The 22,507-nt window shown below is 31.0% G+C and overlaps 1 protein-coding gene across 2 annotated transcripts in view; it reads right to left on the bottom strand.

The window, feature by feature from the left end:
* Window positions 1–2,411: 2,411 nt before the first annotated feature.
* The window catches only part of LOC132736421 (octopamine receptor beta-2R-like), a 29,874-nt gene continuing 9,778 nt past the window's right edge, over window positions 2,412–22,507 (bottom strand). The window contains exons 1-3 of one of the 2 annotated variants that reach the window (XM_060723548.1): window positions 15,890–16,052; window positions 14,850–14,895; window positions 2,412–4,819 (exon numbers count right to left, since the gene is read on the bottom strand). In XM_060723548.1, the coding sequence (XP_060579531.1) occupies window positions 3,087–4,403 (1,317 nt within the window). In that variant the 5' untranslated portion in view covers window positions 4,404–4,819; window positions 14,850–14,895; window positions 15,890–16,052 and the 3' untranslated portion in view covers window positions 2,412–3,086. Of the gene's footprint in view, window positions 4,820–14,849; window positions 14,896–15,889; window positions 16,053–22,507 lie in introns of those variants that run through there. The other variant, XM_060723547.1, reaches the window with a different exon arrangement.

The raw sequence follows: 22,507 nt of genomic DNA, 5'->3' as shown, positions 1-22,507 counted from the left end.
TCTAAAAGATTTTCATAACATAATTAGCATGAATCTAAAGGCATTGTGCTTTAAATATAATGAATAATGGCCAAGGATAAAGCATATTAATTGATACATATATACATACATATCTTATCATATTACAATACCGATTTCCTATTTTGTCAAGGCGTAAAAAGGCTTTGTATCACATACAAAACCCATAATAAATCAAATCATAAGTTGTTTTTTTTTGGCGTGTAAAGCGCATGGGGATATATGATGAAAATATTACCAATATCGAAGTTGTTAATAGCAATCGGCGGCTAGTTATTGTCTTTTTTGATTATCAGTTGGTGCGTCTGCGTTTTGCATTCATTCAATAACTCTGATATAATTGATTTCAATGATTACATCTTAATTACCATGTTTACAACAGTGTTTTGGCAATAACTCATAACAAGGCAATATTGAACACGTCCCACGTCTTTCTTGTGGGCGGGTTACCGTGGACAGAAAAGAAATTCTAAATACCCGGGTAAACATATCATTGTATGATGCATTATATCATAATGTCCGGAGCCTTTATCACCAAGGTACTGCGTTCCATATGAAAGTAGTCTACCACAATGATGTGGTATTAAAAGGCCGTCATTTTTGCCAGACTTGTACATATCAAGATATATTGGGTGGCCAACAGTAAATAAATACGTAAATAAATAAAAAAGTAAATAAATATAGACCGCTAACCTAGTTTCAAAATAAATCTTATTTCCATTTGTAAAACAATATGGTAACGTACAGAAATAATATAAAAGAGGACGTTGAATAAGATACATAGTTATAATTACTATCAGTATAGTTGTGTCAATGGTGTAACAGTTAAACATATTGATATATAACCATTGCGAATTTATAAGAACTATCTTAAATAATTTAAATCACATGACAAATACATTATAAATAGATTAATTGGTTGACATTATACATGTATTTTGTCCAGTTAAATCGTTTCATTTCAGCTACACTTCAGCTACACTGTCATTACTAGATGCCAACTAATCCATTCACAGTCTTCACACAAAAGTGTAATGACCATATTTGTTACTTTGTTACAACCATACTAAAAAAAGAAGATCTCAAAATTGCGCTCATACATGAAAGCATATCTAAGGGTATGTATATCAAAATGTTAGTTTATAGATTGTACCTTCATATAGCAGTACAATAATACAATTATTTTCATGACAAACATTTGATCACAAATCGACAAAATGACTGCACTGGCCTTTTTTACATAATTATCAAACTAACAAATAAGCACACCATCTCTTTCTATACACACACCGCTATAGATAAACAGTAACAATCAAGATCTAACAGTTACAGTTAAGTTTAAAAATAAACATCAATGTAACATTGTCGCCAAAAGCAAAATATGGTTGTGTGATTCAATAAAAATATATTACAGTATTATTATCAGTTAATTTAATAACCCAACATAGCAGAAAACAGAAAATAACCACTTATTCACAGTTAAAACAATTAATTGAAATTATCTTTATGCCACTTAATATTTTGGGAAAATACAGACAGTTCTATATATAAAGAAATAGATATGTATTAATTATACAAAAGAAATAGGAAAGCACATTTTCATTATCTCTCTTAGTTTACTTATGTTTAACAAAACACAGAGTGCTACTTGATAACCGCCTTATGAAACACACCTGCTGATGTTTCAAAATTCAAAGTTTTTCCAATTGAATTCCGCTTAAACCGGTGCTAGGGATGGAGACTGTAGCTTGTAAATACCACTGCCATGAATAGGCTTAATTAAACCATGTCTTTTCAGTTTAACTATTTTTGGCATTTTTAGCTATTCTTTCTTCCTCTATTTTATAAAACTGAAACAAAATTCCATTGTTTAAAGTCTCATATACTATCAAAAGAAAACATAAACGTATACTGATGATCAATAACCTAACTTTTGCCCCATTATGCCCAAAAGATATTATTGTCACGGGGCATGTGAGACAATTCTAGATATAATGGCACATGTTTGGGGAATAGAAACCTTTAGAAACGTCAAGTACATAAAATGTTTAAGACCATTCATGCACTGATGAATGTTCAAAATAATCTTAAGCATCACAGTTAACCACCTTCAACGAACGAAAAACAGTCAGTCGTTATACAGTTAAATATTTGGTTTTAGTGAACTTTTGGAATTGCTGAAATTGCCCATGGAAAACATTATCTGGTTTGGGATAAAGGTTATTCTAAACTTTAAATAATTATGTTTGTTTTAGATAAATCTTTTCATTTAATTGTCATATCAAAAGAATAGAGGTGGAAAATGAAGAACACACCTCGATACCCCTTATCTACTCGTCCACTCTCTATATTTAAATAAGTAAAGCGGACAATTCATTCATTTCCCAAGTAAAGCGGACAATTCATTCATTTCCCAATCTTCTAAGTTTTAGAAAGGAAAGTCACATTATATGCGTTATAAAATAGCTCTCGGGACGCAGGATTTTGAAGACGGCTTAAAGGAGATTTACAGTATTATGATGTTCTTCTCAAAGATAACATTTATGAAATACTTACTTAACAACACGGAATCGTTTGACCACCAGAAGAGAAAAAACTGAAGGCCACTTTAAGCTAAGATATTACATAGAAAAGAAAGCATTTATCACATATTCACTGTTTTTATAAATCTATGCACATCATGTAAAGCTTGTCTAAATGTACGATTAAGTGACATAACTTAGAAACATAAGTAGATTTAACTTGATAATAAAAATATACAAGTATGATTTAGGTTATACTTCGATAAGCCTGTTTAAAGTGGTGTATTTACATTGTATTTTGAACACATAAATTTACATTTTCTTTTAACTTATAGTTCTATAAAGGAAAACTCTTCATTAACCATTATTGTGTTAAAAAAAACTCTTCAAATCTTGTACTGCTTGACAGTCTTTGACACCAGTATAGAGGCAGACCCGACTGCTTACATCCGCTAGCCTTTTAAGACACATATTGTTAGCTAACTAACTTAGCTTTTTATAATGTCTACAATAATGACAAAAAGAAGAAAAAAATAATCTTAAAAATTACACATTGCTAGATAACATGTTATTTCTTCTGCAACATTTACTACAGAAGATCTTTGAAAATAAATCTTTTACCGTTTTCCTGAATTGCAAATTCATGAAACCATATATAAATGGATTTACCATGCTGTTTATAAAATATGTTCTTAGGAAAACGGCGTAGGCAATTTTGCCGGGAGTTTTTAATCCAAAATAATACATAGGGTTTGTATAACGTATAATCAGAATGCAAAGAAATGGTGTAAATGACAGCATGAATGCAATTGTAACCATTCGCATCATTACAGTGTTTTTCCGTGTTGCCTTTACTTTGACTGTTGAGAATTTCCGACTATTTCGTCTCATAGACGACAATTTTTCATTGGAATCTGATGGCATTTTAGATTCCTCATTTTCACTCACGATTGAAAACGATCGTTCCTGAATATTTTGCGAATTTCTTTTTATCTTAACACTATTGATGGTTGTTACATGTCTACATGTTGAGTTTCTTTTCAATTCTGTTGGCTTGGCAACTCCAGTTATTGCCGAAATTATACTCTTACTAAACAAACGTGTCACTTCCCCCTTTCCTTTATCTGTAAGATCTGTGCATGTTGCAATGTATATTTTACGTCCAATGGCGATATACAAGACAGTTAATATTAAAAACGTTAAAACTAGCAGGACAAAGAGCACAGTGGTAAAAATTAGCAGTAGTCCTGTTCGAAACTCATGCTCATCAGCAATTAAACAAGTTTTACCTTCAACGAAATGATCCTTAGCAATTTCTATAGTGAGTGTATGACTTCCGTAAAAAACAAAGGACGGCCATGAAAATATTGAAGAAATTACGAACGCTAGAAGACACATTACCTTCGCGAATTTCGGTGTCAGTTGTCTGTTTTTGAGGGGATGATACACAACAATATACCGTTCTATGGCTATTGAAACAAGTACTAATGATCCTGTATTGTTTATAACGAATGTACATCCACGTGATATTTTACACAAGTAATGTAAATCAAATGACAGCGGATTCCACAAAACGACTATTTCAACTGGCATGTTAAAAGCACAGTTTAACCAGTCTAGTATTCCCAAGGTCAAAATAAATACACGTGTTTTAGTTTTCTTATACTTCCTCCAGTAGATGTATATGACAATACTATTTCCGATAAATCCAAGAACTGCAAAAATAAACGTTAAAATAAGCGGCCAAATGTTAACTTTCATCATCGCTTCTTCTGTTAATTCAAATTTTTTTCCATCTCGAAAATACTCTTTTACTTTCTCCGTTGTGTTTTTTGTTGTAAAATCACTGCCATTTAATTCCATATTTGTTTCGGCGAGATAATTGGATACTTGAATTCAAGAAATGTTTCTATGAATATAGAAATTCCAACTGTTCTTGCTAAATTTCCTATTTAGAAAAAAATATCTTAATATAAATATCGTCTGTTTTGACTTTGTTGTTTTTTTCCAATAATTTTTTATCGAAATCTTGTTTCCTATAGCACTGCTGCTTAGAGAATGCGTTTATAACATTTATACTGCCTAGTCACAACTGATAGGAATATTACAATGCTATATCACTAGCGCTGAATTTCGATAAATCTATCATCTGAGCAGTCACTGTGTGGTATTCGTGCCAGGACATATAAAAGTCCTCCGCATTGTCAGTTAAATTTGACGTTATAATTAATCCATCTTGCCTTGTCTTGTCCCTTGTTTATTCAGTTCTTCCGGACAATCTGAAAATGAAAGAGTGGTAAATAACGTTACTGTAGTAATTACAGCTCAAATATTATGGTAACTACAGAAAACAATTACCTTCCATAAAACACAAAATGGAAAATGTCACAAAACAATTAAAATGTATATTATGTCTAAATATATTCTCCTTTTATTAATCTGGAAACTAGTGATCCCCCGGAAGCTTTAATCACAACCAAATTACGTAGAATAACAAACTCAGTTAAAGTATACGAAACGTTACGATAACGATTTAAATTGTTTTCATATCCATCAACCGCAAATGTTCTGTTAACAATAATCATAGAGTGTATCGTATACCGATTTTTGAAAATACATCATTTACTGACTGTCTTTTACTATATATATATAAACATGTATGTCTTTTTGCTTAAAACAAATCTTTTATCATAATTATTGCAAAATTATGTTTAACGACATGCGTCTGTGACAAGTAAATTATAAAGAAATAAATGCGCGCTTGGTATTTGTTTTATTCTGCAATCGATTGCTGCAGAATGTATTATATATAAAAAGAGACAAAAAAAGAACGAAGTGCATATATCCGTTATCCGGTTTATGTAAACTGACATTGATATAGTAAGTTCTAACTGCATCAAGCTGTTCTACTCGCAACATGGTCACGGATGTGATAAAAGGGTTGTTTATATCAGTGCGAAGTTAAACATTACATCCGTGACGTCATAATTATCGCATGCAAACTGCAAATTGTACTTTTATACATATTCTTATACCGTTTTGTTTGGGAGAGTAGCTTTAATTTGAGCATTATTATCTGTTAACAATATTCATGTGGTTGGGATGTATTAGATTTTCTACATTGCATTTATTTTCAAGAGCCGATGGAAAACTATGAATGCAAACTGTTTACCATTTATATATTTTATAAAAATATTAATGTGTCGTGATATAGCTTGATAACCTTTAAACGTTGGATAAACATTTAAGTGAAAAAGATTGAGTGACAGAAAAAAATAATTCAATTAGGAAACAAGTCATTAAAATATATATATACTAAGAATATATATAAAACTGAAATAAAAGAAGATGTAGGTACTCAATTACAAAATGTCATTTAATGAGTTAAATTAACCTAAATATATCACTGATTGTTACTTTATCTGTTGTTGTGTTTCACGCCAACTTTAACACATTTAGGGTATATCTAGGCCTTCTGTACTCGTTTCAGGCTTTTCTGATTATCTAACCAGCACATACTAATTTTACCGCAAGTACATGGCTACGTATCCCATGTGAATCAACGATGAGAGACAAAAGACCATTATGCTCAATTTCAGACAATTCGGTTTTGCCTAAGGATCTAGCCAAAGACATCCGAGTTAAAAACTATAATGCTGACCTTGTTGAACTCAGCAGACAGACAAATAATATGCAAATAGAAAATGACAGAATAAAGATCAGAAGACAGATTAACAAGGGCGTCATTCAAAGAAGGCATCCATACCATAAACCAGTAAAACAGAATAACCGGCAATACATAGATCATGTAGATGGTATTAGCCACATAAATATTGAGCAAAGTCTAAATGTAGAAAATAATTATTTGAGTATCAAACTGACTGTACAAAAAACCTATTATTTATATGACAGTAAATACGAGAAAGCCAGAATAACTAAATTAAACAACAAGAATATTAACAAAACATGAATTGATTTGCCGGTTTAACATCAATACCACATAAATCATACAAACAATATACATGCTCGGTGTCAATGCAAGGCTTTCGTGTCGGTTGATTCTAGATTCAAAGAGGCTAAAATAACACTGACAATGCTCACACATGTATACATATTTTGCTATTATAGGCCGACATTAATGATCTGCCGTTCTATTGTAACATGTTGAACAGTTTGTTGTCCATAATCTGCGGAACATAAACTGTTCAAAATAGATTCAAGTTTTGACACTTTTTTAATTATAAGATATAGAACAATGATACCATTCCTTGTATTAATAGAGTCATTCTATAGCAATCGCAAAGTATTTTTCATCTCATTTTTGGACTGTCCATTTTCAATTGTTGATTTATCAATATGAAAATTTAAAGATTTTAGCCAATAGTTTAAGACATGGTCAGACTGCACGAACGTTGTTGACATCGTCTTTTATAAAAAAATACATTAGTCAGACGATAAAAACATACTGCGTGAAACGAAAGTGATTAGAAGCAGATTAAAAGACAAACTTTTGGATAAATGAACAGAAAATTATATAGTCTTTGTCCTTTATAAAACGCATTATTTTTAGAAAAGTATCTAATCGAGTGATTGACTTCATAAAATGTATGTATCTACCTATGTATAGCTATATCGAGCAAAGAAATAGCGAGAATTTTAATTAAGTAACTTTATGAAAAGAAGTCATTGGAAAAAGACCTGACATCTCTTTAAAGACAAGAAAGGAATTTATGTCATTTGGACATGTTACATGCAATGAAACGCTTACAATCTTTGTATCTAATATCATACACAATGAAATAACGTCCGATATTTATCATTATTCACGTAATGCTAAATCAGATTAAGGTACACAATAAGTTTGAAACATGAAACTGTTATTAGAGTATGATTGTGAAAATTGTGCTGATTCTTTTTTAAAAAAAGCATAATTACACAAATACAATTTAGCCTCACCCGAGCATCAAACCAACGATATCTAGAACTCTAATGCCCGCCTTATTAAGCTACATGAACAGACACACGTTAAGCAGATGTAATGTGACAGATCAGAACGTAGATCAACATGAAAAGGCCGATATTTGATGAACGAATCCCCAACATAATCCAGTTACATAATTAAAGGCAATACATGCATGGTATTAGTCACATAAACGAAACAGGAAGTCAAAATGTAGAAAAAATACTTTACAGTAGAGGTGAAACACCTAAAATTTTATTTTCATCATTAAACAATATGGATCTGGTTCTGATAATAATAAGAACAAATAACTACAAAAGCGGGAGGACTAAAAATTAAACATTCAAAGATATATATATTCTGACTTGGTTGTTGTTAATGAAGGGTATTATTACGGAAGGACAAATATTAGTATGAAATCAAGTCCTTCACTTCATAAATGTTCTTCATCTACCCTGTAAATCTATGTAAAGCCTTATTGAGCAAAGAAGCCATTTAGTAACTGTCTGTAAAAAAGTCCTTGGGTAAAAAACCTGGCAACTCTATAAAGACAAGAAAGGATGGTCTGTCGTTTGCAGATGTTACATTTTATGAAATGATTACAAAGTTTGTATATAATATATAAATATATATACTTAATGATTTTACATTCGACATCTACAATTGTTCACGTAATGCAAAATCAGATAAAGGTACACAATAAGTTTGCAATATAAAACTGTAATTAGAATATGATACAAGTTATCATTTTTTTATATTTGTAAACAATCTGGTTGCGTTGTTTACTGTTAAATTATCAAAAGCCTATGGATCTTGATTGTATTCAATATTCTGAAGTATTATAACGACCGACTATATCGTTTGTTTAATTTAAGCTACTGTACTGCAGTGTCTGTATGTTTGAAGAGTAAAAGTAAAACTTTGTTTTATGTAAGTCAGTAGCTTTTATCTTTTTAAATTTTATTCATTTATTTTTGTTCTTGGTTTCTAGATAATGAATATTAAATATTGAATTTATTATATTTTAAAACTGTTGATCCTTACATCACTTGTTATATTGTTCCTTGGTCCTTCTTTGTCATTGATTCCAAAATATTAAGTTTTTAACTTCAGTACCTCTCAAGCTGATGCTATGGGTCTTGGGGAATGTTGTACTAACATTATACGTCATGTACATACCTTATCAAATCGAACCGAATGTCCATGTAACTTTGTTTTTTATGCTTTCGAGGGATGACCCTTTTCCAGATTTTTATCATAGCAATAATCTAGTAGATTGTTTTTTGTCTGTAGACTTTTTAGTAACATGTTATTTTTCCGTGCTTAGTTGATTAAACATAAATTAATAGATCCGCAAATAATGAGAAACGATTTAGAAACACACATCGAACAACTGAAATCATTATATTAATAAAAATGAGGTACACAACAATAGAAAAGAGAACAACAAGAACAACAAAAAACAACAATGATCAGAACGGCATAATTATAAATGTTCCAGACCCGATAAGTATTGGTCGATCGAGCCTGACATTGCAAGTAGTGGTAAGTGCAAGCGCTACCGTCAACGGTGGTAAGTGCAAGCTACCGTCAACGGCAATCATACACCGGCTTAATCAGAATGTAAACATGGTAATAGACACATTTTATATGGGATTGAAAGCTTATGATCAACAGTTCCGTTTGCGTCTTGCAGCCGACCCTACTGGTATTTGTTTTGATAGGATTTATTTTGAGCTGTGGTTGCTCTTGGACCTTCCAATCATTATGGTGCGTTTACTGAAAGGCCAAAAAAGTGCTATGATTTTAATTACAATAGAGTACTAGAGTGCAATGTCCATATAGGCACATTTGGTTGAACTGTCGTGGTAATCATCCTTTTAACATATGTAGGTCTTATTTTAGCAGGATGCAGTTCAGGCCAAGCAGGGCATCTGCCCCCGGAGCCCACACTTTGTCAGGCCTAGATTTGAAGTTAGACCAAGATTTACTCCCCCGAATGTACAAAGCCTAAAGAAATCACCTATCAGTGTACCATTACTTACTTCATATTTGAACATCTATGCGAATGTAAATAAAACAGATGCTGAATTACTTAAAGAGGGGTTTTTAAAAGGTTTTCATATTGGGTTTACTGTAGAAAGAGTTTCGAAAGATGCTCAAAATTTACTGTCTGCACATTTGCGTTGACATATTACATGTTGTTGGAAGCTGGTAGGTTTATGAACAGGCTCAATCAAACCGAGCCTGCAAAATTGTCAAATTTGCCGTGCTGGGCTTTCTTTAGGGATTCTGTTTATCTATATTTGCTGGTCCATTTAAGTTTTCTCAAAAAGTAATTTAATAATTTCACCAGTTGGTCTTGTTCCTAAATTTGATGGTACATGGCGGCTAATCACGCATTTATCTTATCCGGAAGGAAGTAGTGTTAATGATGGTATCAGTGATGATTAAAGTATGTAGAAGTATACTTCTTTTGATACATTGGTAGACATGATTTTTAAGCTTGGGTTTAACGCTGAAATGGCTAAACGTAAGAAAAAATCTGCATTTCGTCTTCTTCCTATTTGTCCGGACGATTTTTGTTTATTGGGTATTAAAGATAATGAGGGTAATATTTATATAGACAAATTTTTGCCTATGGGATGCAGGGTGTCTTGTGCTTTGTTTGAAAAGTTTTCAACATTTTTGCAGTGGTTAGTTCGTTACTTTGCGGAAAAGGATTCTTTGGACCATTATTTGGATGATTTTATTTTTGCGGGACCTAACGGCACAAATAATTGCAGTGATCTTGTTTCTACATTTTCAAAGGTGTGTGGTTTGCTAGGTGTTCCGATTGCTAATGAGAAATCGGTTGGTCCTTTCCGGAAGTTGGTATTTTGAGGGTCGAAACTGGATTCAGTTCTAATGATGGTAAGAATCCCGTTGATTAAGGTAGAAGAGTTGCGTACAGTTATAGAGCAGGTTCTTCAGAAAAAAAATCACATTACGGGAATTACAGTCTTTGGCTGGGAAAATGGCTTTTTGCAGTCAGGCTATAAGGTCTGGGCGGGCTTTCTAATCTAGATTGTCTGATGCTATGGCTGGAGTAAATAAATCATACCATAGAGCATGTATTTCTGGGGCTCTGAGGCTTGATTTAAGCATTTGGCAAATATTTTTAAAACAATTTAATGGTGTAACTTACATTCCGCCAGATTCTTGGTTGGATAGCAGTACAATACAGCTGTTCACAGACAGTGCATGTTCCCCAGAATTTGGCTGTGGTTGTTTTTTAAATGGTGAATGGTCATTCTTTCAGTGGCCAGAACAATGGCATTCTTAACAAATTATGAAGGATATAACATTTATAGAAACGGTCCCTGTTGTCCTTGCACTGTGTTTGTGGGGTAATCAGTTTCAGTTCAAGAAAGTTTTACAGCGTAACGATAATAATGCATGAGTAAATGTCATTAATAAGCAAACTTCAAAATCTAAGAGGCTTATGCAGCTGGTTCGTCAATTTGTGTTGTTAGTCATGGAATTTGGGATTATTGTTAGGTCTTTACATATTACTACTCATTCAAACTCAGTTGCTGATTCAATTTCTCGTAAACAGTGGAGCAGTTTTCGGGAGCTGGTCCCAGATGCATGCCGAGGACCAAACCAGATACCAGCAAGATTTTAGTTTATGATATCCAATCAGAATCTGAACGAGTGTTGAGTGTGGCTTTTGCGGATAATACGAAAAGTGCTTATGCTTATGGATTTATCTGTTTCGAGTCAACTCGGAATATTTACTGTCTACCAGTAATTTGGCCACCAACTACGGAACAGTTAGTTATGTCTGTGTCCTGGTTATCTTTAAAAGGCTTATCACACTCTACAGCCCGTTTGTATGTGAAGGCTGTAGGTTTTCAGTGTAAAATGCGGGATGTTTTAGATGTTTCTAGGAATTATATCATTGAAAAAGCATTGGAAGGCATTAAGAGATCTGCAGGGGTGAGGATGTCTAGGCTGCCAATAACAAAATATATTTTGCGGCATATTTTATCAGTTTTGCCTTTGGTGTGTGCTAATGCATATGAAAGCCATTTGTTTGCTGCAGTGTATAGTCTTGCATTTTTTGGTTTTCTTAGAGTAGTGAACATGCTGTGACAAATACAAATCTGTTTTTAATGTCTAAGTCAGATGTTTTGATTAAAGAGAAAGAATGCACGCTTGAATTAACTATAAGGTATTCGAAAACAGATCAATATAAGAGCAGGGGCGATTCTTAAGATAAATAGCGCTGACTTGAAAATAATGTGTACGGTAAGTAACATGCTGGAATTCTTTAAAAGGCGCCCTTCCATAGATGGGCCATCGTTCTGTCACTGAAATGGAAAGCCATTGAGATTCACGAACGCACGTACGCTCCCCCCTCCCCACAAAAATAATAAAATAATTATAAACGAATAAATAAATGGACATAAATATTCTAAATACTTAATAAACAAAATAAAATGACAATATTAAAATAATTGACAATTAAATGACAAAAAAAAACGATTAACTTGAGCTATTAAATGCACATATCATCAGAACAAGATGCAAATCTATTAAAAATTTTGCTGTATACTGAGATAATTGATTGAAAACAAGCCTGCATCCGATTTTTGGGTTTATAAACATTTCATTATGATGATAGATATGTTATTGCAGATTACAAAATGCTGTTAGAAGCACAAATGTATATGACAGTAAATGTAAGAAAATAGAATATTGGTTGTACAAAGCTGCCGTTTAGCACTAATTGGATTTTGACGTTTGTCATTCATTTTTATCTTGATCAGTATGTTGAAGTCTTACATTCTGGCATCCATCTTAGAAGCCTTCCTAAATGTTTCATTTTTGTTAGTTGTGGCAGGATATATTCTTTTTCAATGAAAGTTCAACTGAAATAGACCCAAAAGTGCGAACTCACTTTTATGTTGGACCCCAAAAGTACGATAGACACGATGGGATCGGAACCCGAAGTGCGTTTGACCCACAAATGTGGTGTTTTAAGGTTCAATCAAACTAAGCCTGTAACATTTTCAATTTTCCTATTTTGAGCGTTTTTTCGAGCTTTTGTTTTAATATAGTGTCCCTATTGCCAAAAATAGCATGTGTCGTAAAAAAATATGTATCCAAAGCTCAGCTAAATAATTAAGTCTATCATACTATCGTCTGAAAAAGTTCTGAACAATATTTTACTTAAGGTGCGAATAAACTACATGTATACTAGACCACATTGAACTTATTTACTTAACTTATTAAGCAACTACATAATTATAAATGCAATGCACTGTTTTATTTTTATAAATCAATTAATCAATTATTGAAAATATTTCCGGCGGTAACAAAGTTCCCTTCCATTCCCCTTTGGCAGAATTTTGAATTCCTTTTGACACAAAACTCGCATTGCAACAAATCAAAATTAAAAAGGAACGGTAGAACGCGTACACATGGGATAATGCAAACGTAGACAGTAATTGTATGTCTAGCTTTCTATTATCTAACTGGTAATTCAATAAATAAATTTTCTGTTTCGTGCCGTTGATATAGATAGACTGTCTGCGTTTTATCGTACCTGTAAGACAAGATTATAGGGATATTATAAGTGAATGCGGAAGAAGTAGCTTTAACGTACCTAAATTTTGGGTAGTTTTCTCTACATTGTTTAATTAAGTATAAAAATAATAATAATGATTCCTTAACGTTACTTAATGTTGTCTCATTTATTACGCAACTATTCTGTTAAAACTTATTTAGTTTAATATACGTCTTTACATTAAATAAGTCTTACCTCGTTAAAGAAATTATACTGACTTCTTTATATTCTTCCTAGTTTAGCTATGCCCATTAAGATTGTATGGGCATGTTACCAATTGTTACCCATGTTACATTATATTTAACAAAGGATTTTGAACATATTTACAGGATAAAAACAGTAAATGATGCATCCGGTAGCTTTCTTTTTTAAATATTTTAATTCAATCACGTCAAAGACCTTGAAAGCACATTAAAGTCACGCAAAATACCTCTATTCTATATATAAAATGATGCATCCTTTTTCAGTTTCAGCCGGTGTTAAGGGGTTTGTGAAATGTTAGCCATTACATTGTGTTTCGTGAAAATAAACAACAAAATCAAATCTGTAATTATCAACTATTTATATGCCTTTGTCCTTAAAAGATCTCTTCTTTCCATGATCGTGAACGTTGATCTTAATTCATAATTCAAATAGATTAGATCATTACAATATTAAGAATTGGAGGGGAAAACGCTGCATGTATGCCAAAAGAACGAAAGAAAAGAACACACAGAAATAACATCAAGGATATTATTCAATATCAATACTTACTGTTCATAAACTTTAGTATACAGCATTTTATGCACAAAGAATGAAGTGGTTTTTCTTTTAAATAAATTGTACATCAATACTGAAATACATGTACCTTAAAAAAGTATTTACTGTTCAGTTTGCTTATGTAGGGTTTGAAATACTATACACATGTTTTTGAATTTATTAATAACATACATCTCCAAACTGATGTTAATATTTTTGTAATAAGGATATATATATATTGCATTCGAACGATTTAACATAAATCATCGTACCATAAAAACAGGAAAAGAAATATGTTTTTATTCATACATAGAATCGATAGAAATATGGTACAAGACATTATGCGAGGAAGTAAATTTAGTGATTTTGCTTAATATCATGAAGTCTGACATTTTGCTCCTCTCATTTTTAATATGCAGCGATAAAAATTAATGTACTAGAACTCTCGTCATGTATAAGAAGGAAATATTTAAATGTGGATCGTGTAAGAATAGTCTTTCCCAAATGCATAAACTAACACAACTGATTGATTTGTGATCAAGTAATTAGGAAACTTTCTCTATTTTTCTTTCTTTTTTGTTATTGTAGGTTTTACGACATACAGTCCGAGACAGTCACAATGAATTGACTAAACTTGGATGAAACAAACTTTAAAGCAAAACCATGGGTCAAAGCTATCTCATCTACTACTATAGCAAAGAGAGGCATTGATACCAGTTATTCTGACCCGTTTAGTCGCTTCTTATGATCACTCAGGGATAAATGGTGGATGCAATACATATGCCCTAACCATTAAATGCAACCCATCAGCCGCAAGGGGCAGCGAACTTTTTGAAATTAGTGTACCGCCTTCTATTTTATAAGATAGACTAAAACATTCACATGTAATTCAACATAGACGTAAATAAAGATATATAACATGAATATTTCATACAATACAGGTACTGAAAAATTATGTTTCAACCAATATAAGAGTCATAATAGTAAATTAACCTACAGTAAAACTGTGTCATAGAGACATATCCACATATATAAGCTTCAATCTAAAAAAATAATGAAAAACACTACATGTATATTATAACAAAGGGAGAGGTAAAATTTTCATATAACATACTATTTAACAATAATCTCGTTCATTAAAAAAAGCGCGTCCATGAACAGGGATGTATTTGTATAAAATTTATATATGAATAAGACTGTAACCAACCGTGACAGTGCGTCTAAAAGTCATTGTTTACTTTATCTTAAATAACGTGTTATATAATATGCCATTTTCATCTTGACATAAAAGTTGAAATCCTGAACTATCGCATTTTTGATTGGTTTATATAAATAATGAATCATCGCAGCATATGTTACAAATTTCAACATTGTTATGTGTATTCTTGAGCTTCATTAGGGATTATGATTTTAATTTATTTCAATAATATTCTTCTTTGAAAACACCTTTTCATATATATATGAAATTGAGAAAGGAAATAAAAATATATATAAAACGATATAAATGATCTAACATGATAGCGGTAAAAATATTTCACGAGGACGAAGCTTAAACCGTCTTTCTTACCATGTAAAGTTATATCTTAATTGGTGCATAAAATTTGAAGAGTTTATTTCAAGTTCAACCTTGGCTATGAATTACCAAAAAAAACCAAAAAAACAGCGAACTTAATGTTTTCAAATTGTAAGCTTAGCATGTGGTTAAGAAAATAATTAAAAAACCTGTTTACTTTATAATGATTTGTTGACAATAACGTTGACAATAACGTGTCTATAAGGTGTGAAGTCTTCCTTATTTATATATATATACTCTTTATTTCCGCTTTTCAGCGATTACAACATATACAACATGATATATATATACAAACATATGATACATGATTATGACACATAATATTGTTATTTGAATTTACGACGTGAATAATAAATACTGATTTTAACCTAATGAGTTTAAACAGTAACTCATTCTATGAAAGATACAGTGTCTAAAAGCAAATTTAATCATTTATATATATATATATTTATAATCAAACTTACAGACAGTAACATTTGTTTTAAACGAGTTTTGTCACATATTCAGCTAAGAAGTGATATCCGATGTAAGCTAAACTATTGCTTATTCCACACCACCTATGACTAAGTATAGGTATGTAAAGAAACATTATGATTATTATGGTAAATAATTATAAAATCACTAGATATAAAGTGTCACTACGATACATATCTGTATTAAGTGAAAAAGTTTAACCGGTGGTGAAAAATATAAATAATACGGTAAGAGTTTTCAATAGAATCCTGTGTAACATGATAGTCGAATCCTAGCGCATCAGTCAAATTGTCAAAAGAGTACATACTTCCTATAAGTTATTACGTAATGTGTGCAATATATTTATATATATTGCTGTATCCTTAACACAGTTGATAGGAGAAACCAATAATGATGCAATGTTGATTATATTTTCTTCCACTTAAATATTTTTACTTTTTATATGAACTATTAAAAACAAACTATTTTCTAGTTGATAAAGCCTATGATTAAATACCTTCTATGTACGTGTATAGGTATATAAGCCAAGTTCCATAACTCTGACATACAATTTCATTTAATATTCCATGTTCATTCTTTACTTTTTTCCAAACTTTGTCACCACTTTATTATTATGACAGCTCCGGTTTTTGTATTGCCATTCTTTTAATTATATGTTTATTGCAACGCTTATGGTGTTTACACCATTCGCATTTAAAGTTTGCAGTCATTCAGTCAGTTTTTTGTCCTCTGTAAAACAGGATCCTATTTAACTTAAATCATTTTATTATAAGATATGTTGATTCTCAAAACAGTGTCAATGTTACAAAGCTTAACTGCTAGACACTGCATTCGACTATTTTCAATGTGGTCATACCACGTGACTTTTCAGGAACAGTACACGCAGTTTTTTTGCCCGATTTAGGTATGTTTTATTAATAAATTTACTGTTACTCAGACAAGGCACAGAGTACCCGTAATTATATCAGCCAAGGTAAATAAAAATTCTAAAAAGCCCTGAATGTTGTTTAGAAGATTCGAGTACAATATTTTTCCATAGCCGGGCCGAGGGGAACGGTACACACTCATTTATCACAACAATGCGACTTCTAGTCAGTCGTCTGCATTTTTGTTCATAGAAAAGAATGCTTATTACTTAAATATACTAAGTTCAATGTATCTAGTGATTGCAGTGATGTTTAGCATATTTTCATTGTCTTGGTACGGAATATACTGTTATTTTAAAGGATACGGTACACACACATTTTGTGTCGATGTGACATAAAACCCAAAACAAACAAACAAACAAACAAATACACACATTTTATGTCATTTTGAATAAAATCTGAAGAAAAAAAATGAAAATGTGCTGTTACTTATAATGTGTTTTTATCTATATCTTATCTTTTTATACGAGAACACTTGGGCCTGTTATTTCTCACTGTTTTATAGATAAATGATATGTTTTGTACGTACTTTTGCTGATGTTTTACATAAATGCAGTACTGTTTTAACATTAGTTCATCTAGTTGAAGTGCACATTCTAACTAGTAACATATGACCATGACAGTTTTGGTAAGACGTGAAACTTAACCGAAGAAGACCTGCACTACCTGAATTAATAATTATTGATGTTTTTAAAGGTTCATGTCGTTAAACAATATTTTGATACCATGGTCATGTTAAATTTAAGATAAAAATACCGTTGCTCAATTCTTTAATGTTTTTTTTCAATTTTACTGGTGGCCCTTTGGGTATTAATTATGGCACTAACGGCCACCCACAGTTTCAAAAGAACAATATCTGCCTAACACACACGTGGAAATAACTGCGAAACTATAAATATTAAAAATGAAATAATAAATACTAGTTTATAAGTTATAACTTTTAAAATGTAATTAATAAGTATTATTTATTATTAATAATTTATAAGTGATACTCCAAGGCTTCCGTAATAAATAAATGAAAAAATCCAAAAAAAAAAAATCAATTAAATAAAATAAAATGAAAAAACAAAACCAAAAAAAAAAAAAAAAAAAAACAGCAACAACAAAGATAACTTGAGGTTATCAATGTACAAAATATCAGAGCTAGATGCAAATCTGTTAAGAAATTTGCTGTAAACTGAGATGATTGGATGCAAGCAATAACAATCCTGCATCCGGTACTTGGATTTATAAACATTTCATTATGATGATAGATATGTTATTGCAGATTTCAATAACAGTAAATGCCTGTAAGAAAATGAATTTTTGGGTGTAAAAAGGTGCCTTTTAGTAATAATTATGATTCTGACGTCCGTTTTTAATCCGTATTATTTCATGAACGTATATTTTAGTAATTTTGTAGTATTCTTATATGAACATTAATTTTTCTGTAATGTCTTATTTCAATTTGTGACCATTCCAGTTTCATAATGAAATTTCATGTGTGAAAGTCAATGTAAACGCTTATCCTAAATGCTAAGTAAATGAAATTCAACAGGTAATTCAGCGATAAATGTAATGTTGTAAAAATACATCTGTTTTATATACCACCAAAAACGCTGCACAAGTGACGAAGTGATCACAATATCAAAAAAAAAAAAAAAAAAAAGAAAAAAAAATATATATTAGAAAAAAATGAATTGATTGCATTTTTTCAGAAAACTTACTTTAATATACGTGTCATAGTGTCATAAGTACATTTTATCTAAATATGCACTTATTATCTAGAGTCTTAAATTCTGACATCCATATCAGAAGCCTTCCTAAATGTTTCAGTTTTCGTAGTTGTGGCAGGATATATTCCTTTCAATGAATTCAAATGAAAAGACCCAAAGTGCGAACGCACTTTAATGTTGGATTCCAAAATACGTAAGGCAAAATGGGGTCGGACCCAGAAGTGAGTTTGACCCCCAATAATGCGGTGTTTCAAGGCTCAATCAACCAACGCCTGTAACATTTTTAATTTTCCTATTTTGAGCGTTCTTTCGGGATTTTGTGTTTCTCTATTGTCTCTAATTAATGCCAAAGATACTGACGTCTGAAAAAAAGTTTTTAAAAATATTTTTCTTAAGGTGCGAATAAACTACACTTATACAAGAGCACATTAAACATATTTACTTATCTTATTTATTATGTCTTATTTCATTATTAATGTATTGTTGTATTTTTATTAATTAATTATTGAAAGTATTTCCAGAGATAACAAGTTCCTTTCTATATTCGCCTTTAGCAGAATTTCAATTCACTCTCTGAAATAAAACTCGCACTACAACAAATAAAAAAGAACAATAGAAAAGATAACCTTTCTCTCTCTGAACGCGAACAAATGTGATAATGCAAACATAATCAGTAATTGTATGTCTAGCTTTCTGTTATCTAATTGGTAATTCAACAAAAAACAATATTTTTCGTGCCGTTGATATGATTACACTGTCTGCGTTTTATCATACATGTAGGACAAAAAATTGAGGGAAAAATAAGTGAATGCGGAAGAAGTAGCTTAAACGTACCTAAATTTTGGATAGTTCTTCCTAAATTGTTTCATTAAAGATAAATGATAAAAATTATTCCTTTAGATACGTAATTTAACTTTGTCTCATTTTTTACGCAACTATTTTGTTCAAAGTTAATTAGTTGAATATACATCTTTACATTAAATAAGTCTTACCGCGTTACAGAAAACATTCTGATTTATTTATATTCTTCATAGTTTAGGTATGCTCATTAACATTTTATGGGCATGTTACCAATTGTTACCCATGTAACATTATATTTAACAAAGGATTTTGAACATATCTGCAGGATATAAAAGGTAGCTTTCCGGTAGCTTTCTTTTTTTATTTCAATCACGTCAAAGACTTTGATAGCACTTTAAAATCACGCCAAATAATTGTATTCTATATATAAAATTATGCAACCTTGTTCAGTCTCAGCCGGTCCTAAGGAGGGTGTGAGATGTTGCCCATTAAATTATGTTTCGTGAAAAGATACAAAAAAACCGAATCTGTAATTATCAACTATTTGTATGCCTTTGTTCTTAGAGGACCTCTTCTGTCCAGTACCTTTAACGTTGATCTTAATTCATAATTCATATAGATTATATTATTAAAATATTAAAATCTGGAAAGAAAGTGAAATTAGAGGAAAACACACCAAATATCTCTGGCTGCATGTATTATGCCAAAAGAACGGAAAAAAAAACCACAAACACAACAACATGGAGATTACGCAATTTCAATTATTACTCTTGATAAACTTTAGTATTTATCATTTTATGCACAAAGAATGAATTTGTTATTTCTTTTAATAAATTTAACATCAACATGTCATTGAATAAACATAATTGCGTTTGACTGAGTATTTACGGTTTAATATGCTTATATATGGTTCGAAGTACTATTCACATGTGTTTTATTTATTTATTAATATCTCCGAACTCCGAACTGATGTTAATATTTTTGTTATAAGGATATATATATATATATTGCATTTGAACGATTTAATATAAATCATTGTACCATAAAGCAGGAAAAGAAATATGTTTTTATTCATACATAGAATCGATAAAAATTTGATACAAAACATTATGCGAGGAGGTAAATTTAGTGATTTTGTTTGAAAAATCCATGTCTTCTGCCTATTGTTATGTTGTATGTGCTATAACCATATATTGTATGTTTAACGCAATAAAATTATTTGAGTTGAGTTGAGTTGAGTTTAAAATCATAAAATCTGACGTTTTGCTCCTCTTATTTTTAATATGCAGTGATAAAAATTAATGTACTAGAACTCGCGTCATGTATAATAAGGAAATATTTAAATGTGCACCGTCTAAGAATAGTCTTTCACAAATGCATTAACTAACACAACTGATTGATTTGTGATCAAGTCATTATGAAACTATCTCTATTTTTCTTTCTTTTTTGTAGGTTTTACGACATACAGTCCGAAACAGTCACAATGAATTGACTAAACTTGGATGAAATAAACTTTAAAGCAACACCATGGGTCAAAGCCATCATACCCACGGGACCAAAGAGAGACATAGACATCAATTATTCTGACCCGTTTAGTCGCTTCTTACGATCACTCAAGGATAAATGGTGGATGCAATACATACGTCCCAACCATTAAATGCAACCCATCAGGCGCAAGGAGCAGCGAACTTTTTGAAATTAATGTACCGCCTTCTATTTTATAAGTTAGACTAAACTTTTCACAAGTAATTCAACATAAATGTTAAATGAATATTTCATATAATACAGTTAATAAAAATTGATGTTTCAACCAATATAAGAGCCATTATAATAAATTAACCTACCGTAAAAGACACATATCCACATATATTAGCTTCAATCTAAAAATTAATGAAAAACACTACATGTATTATAACAAAAGGAGAATTAAGATTTCATATAACATACTATTTAACAATAATCTCGTTCATTAAAAATGAGCGCGTCCAAGTACAGAGATGTATTTGTATGAAATATGTATGAATAAGACTGAAACCAACCGTGACAAAATGTTTTGTTATTAGAGATTATCAGTGCGTCTAAAGTAAATGTTAACTTTATCTTAAAATACGTGTTATATGACATGCCCTTTTTATTTTGACATAGAAGTCGAAAGCCTGAACGATCGAATTTTCGATTAGTTTATATAATGAAAAAATCATTGCAACATAAGTAGCAAATTTCAACGTTGTTATATGTATTCTTGAGTTTCAGTAGGTATTGATGATTTTAATTCATTTAAATAATATTCTTTTTTGAAGACACCTTTTCATATGAATATGAAAAAAATAAATAGCAAAACAACATGACCTTTGACATCAAACATGTGTAATAAGTTCAATAAAGAAATTGACAATATTTTAATACCTAATAGTTGATGCTGTTGCTATTTCTGTTATGCTATAACAATACAGAAATACCAAAATATGACATAGAGGATATTTGTTTGTTTGTGTGTAAGATGAAATTTTATTTCATCGAGTGGGCTTTAAAAACAATATTCTCACGATTGGCGTAGCCACGAGTGAGAATACTATATTTAAAGTTCACGATATGAAATAAAATTACATCTTACACAACAAACAGACAAATTTTCTTTTTATTTTATGTTTAAAAACAAGTTAAAACGAAATTTCCATAATTTTAACGTAACTATTAAAATTTGTTTCCCCCATTGAGAGCCCCATTTAGACGGAATTTCACATTAAAAACAAGAAGTCTTGAGCTGAAGAATAAGTCCGCCAATCAAGTTTAAATGACGGTGATATTTATTCATTTTAATAAAAAATATGAATGATCGCTTGTTTTAACAATAAAAACAAACAATTCTTGTATGAGAAAAAGTCCAACCATCCATCCATATTTCTGTTACTTACTGCGAATTTATATTAGACCTGGCTTTGTAAAATGTAAAAGGCAGCCATTTTTTAAAAGTTCAATGTGTATTTCATGGGAGGAAAATAATTGTGTAAGATTCAGGGGGATATAATTTGGATTTGTTAGTCATACACCTTTTTAAAAGAAAAAAACTTATTTGAGGATTGTAACAGGCAAAAAATAAGTGTTGACAGAAGTGAAAACATTTAGAAAAGGAGCTAGGAAAATGGAAAACTTGGAAGCTTGCTAA

Source organism: Ruditapes philippinarum, unplaced genomic scaffold, assembly GCF_026571515.1.
Source record: "Ruditapes philippinarum isolate M1 unplaced genomic scaffold, ASM2657151v2 ctg7723_1_1_1_1, whole genome shotgun sequence".
Taxonomy (NCBI): Eukaryota; Metazoa; Mollusca; class Bivalvia; order Venerida; family Veneridae; genus Ruditapes; species Ruditapes philippinarum.
This window is presented reverse-complemented; position numbering and strand designations above follow the sequence as displayed.